Consider the following 4,268-nt stretch of genomic DNA (forward strand, 5'->3'; position numbering starts at 1 on the left):
ATTTTGGTAATATCATGGAACACTTCTACGACAGCATAGGAATGACTATCTTGATTCTGTCATAAAATCGTCATGGATGTACATGCATGACAAAAAACGCGACCTACTGTGACAAACACGTATCATCATGGAAGTGTATTTTTTTGTAGTGTCAATCGCGCCCAAACCTCCTCATCTCGGATCCCGTGGGACCGAGGTGTGGGCATGGAGGCGAGCTTCCCTGGCGGCCGCGGCGACCTGCAGGCAAAGGGTGACGGCGGCGGCGCTCGATTAGATCTGCGGGAGAGAGAGAGGATGAGAGGGAGAGATAAGGAAGAAGATGAGAGGGAGAGAGAGAGGAAAGGGGAGAGGGAAGGCTTCTACATCGCCGCTCTCTGGATGCACGCCATCCACCCACGCACGCTCGCCGCCAACCTCGCCGGCTTCGCCAGGTTCGGCTGCCTCAAGGACCTCCCCGAGATCCTCTATCGTTTCCTCCACGACCCCCGCGATGAGCGCAAGGACTAGGAAGACGTTGCTGCGGCGGCCCCGGTGGCAAGAGCGGCAAGCGGCGCTGCGTCGACGGCCTTGCCGCCGCCACGGCTGAGTCCGCCAAGGCCCGGCGCGAGAAGGAGGCGGAGCACGCGCAGGCCATGCTCGCGCGCTACGACTCTGACGAGGCCTTTCGCAAACTCTACGACGGCGTCGCCGACCTCTTCGCCGGGATGCTCAAGTCGGACCAGGAGCACCTGCACGCGGGCGACACGGCCAAGATCGTGTTCGCCGCCAAGTGGTGCCTGTCGCTGCGCTCGTCGTACGACCATGCGACGCTGCTCTGCGAGGCCATCGCGCGCCGGGTCTTCCCACGCGACTCGAGCCGAGTACCTCACTATCCCCAACAAGCTCTATGCCTACCACATCTGCAACCGGCTCCGCCATGAGGTGCAGGTGCCGCTCCGCAAGGTGCTCGAGCTCCCCGAGGTCTACATGAGGGCCGGCAAGTGGGATGAGCTGCCCTGTGCGCGCACTTGGCTTCCACGGCCATGCGCCAGTACCAGAGGCGTCCTGGCTGTGCTTCTTTCTTCTGGTAATGCACTGCTCCTTTGCTTCTTTCTTTGCATTTCTTATGAGTTTTGCGTATGCTGTTGCCTCTGCAAGTGATGGTATGTGCTTTCTTTTGCTTGGTATAATTTTGGTGTGTGTGTTTTCTAGCGCTAGGCCTACTTTTGTCTCTGGTTTAGGTGTCTGCATATACCATGGGTTGTGCGCTTGTGTGCTGATGTTGATGTTGGCATGGTTTATATTGTCTATTCTTTCTGGTTGATCAGCTAACAATCAGATTGGTGTAGTGGAGCTAAAAATACATTGGCTGGTTGTGTCTCTTAGTTTGGCAGAAAGCGCAGCATGTCAAATTGATCGGTGTCCATCTCCCTCAATTTCTGCATATTTATATTTGGGAAGTGAACCAGGCTACTCATCGATTAATAAAAGCTTTATAGTTCTGTTCTCCTTCCATTATTTCTTCAGTATTATTCATTTATTCTCTTAGATTAAAGGTATTATTGTGATGATGTCCTGTTGTTTTGTAATGTATTTTTGATTTTTTTCCTGTGATTGTACTCAATGGTGCTTGCAGGTCCATGGACATTGTCATAATGGTCACCTTATCGCAGTGTATTATTTTTGGATCTCATATTCCTCAAGGTAATGGACAAGAATTTGTGTACTCGCTTGGCTAATGTTTTACTAGACCTAAAGATTTTCCCTGCTCTACTCTGTTAGGCGCTCCATCCTCTGATTCGATGTTGGCCGATCTGAGAAATAAGTGGAGGAATAATCCAGCAGAAGAATTTGGTGAAGAAGAACAAGGTGATATTTCTCTTGTGTGAACACGATCATTGTTTTCGTGATGTTATCACCCATGTGTTAATGTTGTAGAAGATTTATCATTTGATTTCTTCTTTTAGGTTTAATTTGTGTTTAGTTAATGCCCACAGATTGTGATGTTCATATATGGGGATTTTTTTGTTAATTTTGTTGCTTCAATATGTAGGTGCTACTGTCCATGTGGGATATCTAATAGGTCGGACTGGTTTGCTAGCTTAATTTTTTAGCTTGATGTTTTCATTTAGGGGTGTCCTCTTCAGCTGCATCTTTTGTGCAGCTCCAAAATTCTATGTTTCAAAGCACTTATTTCCATGTTCTGTTTATTATTTTTAAGTCATGAAAACTCTTTTTGGTGTGCTTGATCACTCCACTTCCATGTTTATCCTTGCAGAAAAGAATACCTTTATCCTGATAGGCATGGAAACACCGGTTCGCATTGAGTGCATCATCGCTAATCAGCTACTATGTATGGTCAGCGGACATGCTTGCTTATTCCTGTAACATATCATTACTCTATCTGCTCTTTAGAAGTTCGTACAGATCTAGAAGTATTTGGTTTTGTTGGTCAAATCCATTACCTGTATGTCCTTATTTATTTTATTGTTCGAACAAGATATCAGATCACCTACATTCATTATTCTTGATTACAGTCTCATACTAAAGTAGTCTAAAATGGTCTGAATAGTTGTAGTAATTCATAAATATTTTCAGTGTAGTTCTTATTTGGTTTCTAGGAATATAATTTACTTCAAAATTTTGATCTTTATTTGGTTAGTAAGGCTCTAGAATAAAACAGACCAATGCTATATATACAAACAGACACAATAGGAGTTAACTGGTACCTAGCTTTTGAAACCTCTGATATATACAAAATATTATTTGAGTAGAACAGGAGAGATGCAATCTTATGGATATTTCTGCATTTGTAAGAAACTTTCCAGCTTGGCAAGAGGGCTTGACTAGCCATGTGTAGGACTCAGCCATGCTGCCTTCCAAATGATTACTCATTGGTGTTTTCTTATGTTCGTGTTAGCCTAAGTGCATCGATAAGTAGACTGTTATCTTGAAAAAAGGAAAGAGACTATTTTGTTACTTACAGTACAGATATATGCTATAACATATTACCTTTATGCTCTCGATTTCAGTATACGCCTGCGAACAAGTAAGTCAGTAATATCAATGCCTAAGAATTACTTCATTTGCCATTCTAATTGTTACATCAGAGAGCAATGGATATAGAAGAAATATGTAAACAGTTGTCCCTAGAAGAAATATGCAACAACTTATTCAGGTTACTTAATTAATAACGCATCAATATCATTACATACACATACTGAATGTGCCTTTTGAGAGTGAGCTTCTATCAGTACCTCATACTTATCTTATATGCCACTCCAACTATCTGTTGCAATAGAGAGCAAGGGACATATAAGAAATCTCCAGGCAGCTTCACTTAGATGCATCATCTTCTGCTAGGAGTCAGCTTGAAGAACGACCTTCTCAGGTTAATTCTTAGGTCAGTGTTTCGGCTTTTCTCCATTGGTTCGTAAAAACCACATGGTAACTTGACTTTACAGAGAACCTGCTGCACTATAACTTTGGTTTAATCTATCGATAATGCCCATGATTATATTCTTAGTGTATGTTTGACCAGATTGTTTTAACTTGTGTTGTTCCTATGCTTTAGGAGACTGCAACTGACATGCTAGATGGGGAATAACCAAATTTGTGGACAAAGACAAAGAGTTCATCGCAAGGGGTGGTGTTTAGGATATATACACAAAAGAGGAAACTTTTTTTGTACAGAACCAAATTATATGATGTAATTGACCACTATTTCTAAGAAATGTTCATCATGTATTAAGTACATTTTATTGTGTCACTTTTTTTGAGGGGTAGCTTTATTCATCAAACATCACAAAGTGTGCGATAGAGTTCATCAAACCAGGCTTTATTGTGTCACGTATGTTTACCTTGTTTTTTATTGTGTCACCTACGTTTACCTTCTCAAGTATATATTTTGAAGGACAAGTCTATTCTTTTTTATAAAAATAGTTACAGTTTGTGTCCTATGTGATTGCTCAAGCCTATAGTAACCTATTCATGTCACACAAATATTTTCTTTTTCCAAACCCATTGCCAAAAAATACAACCATGCCAACTTTACTCTCTCATCATAGTGGGCATATTTTCAAACTGAACATATTCATATTATGCAATTTCCCTTTTTCCATACTATTATTTCACAATGTAATAAACATGTTTAAAAAAATAGCATGATTTAGCAGAAGGTCCTTGCAGCATGAAACTATTTTCATTGATAGCATGTCTTCAGCGGGTCTCTGCGCCATTTGGCGCAACAGGTCAACTAGTTCTAACAAATCATAGTATAATTTTCGCTC

General features: G+C 42.1%; 1 protein-coding gene and 1 pseudogene across 1 annotated transcript; both read left to right on the forward strand.

Moving 5' to 3' along the window:
- Positions 1–236: 236 nt before the first annotated feature.
- On the forward strand, positions 237–920 carry LOC147976182 (uncharacterized; annotated as a pseudogene).
- Positions 921–1,022: 102 nt separating this feature from the next.
- On the forward strand, positions 1,023–3,323 carry LOC147976183 (uncharacterized). The gene is made up of 6 exons (XM_087520763.1): positions 1,023–1,066; positions 1,616–1,683; positions 1,762–1,848; positions 2,258–2,337; positions 3,090–3,157; positions 3,281–3,323. Exons 1-6 carry the CDS (start codon positions 1,023–1,025, stop codon positions 3,321–3,323), a joined length of 390 nt encoding a protein of 129 aa, XP_087376889.1.
- The last annotated feature ends 945 nt before the right edge of the window (positions 3,324–4,268 follow it).

The sequence above is a fragment of the Triticum urartu genome, chromosome 4A, assembly GCF_056163025.1.
Source record: "Triticum urartu cultivar PI428250 chromosome 4A, HENAU_Tu73, whole genome shotgun sequence".
Classification (NCBI taxonomy): domain Eukaryota; kingdom Viridiplantae; phylum Streptophyta; class Magnoliopsida; order Poales; family Poaceae; genus Triticum; species Triticum urartu.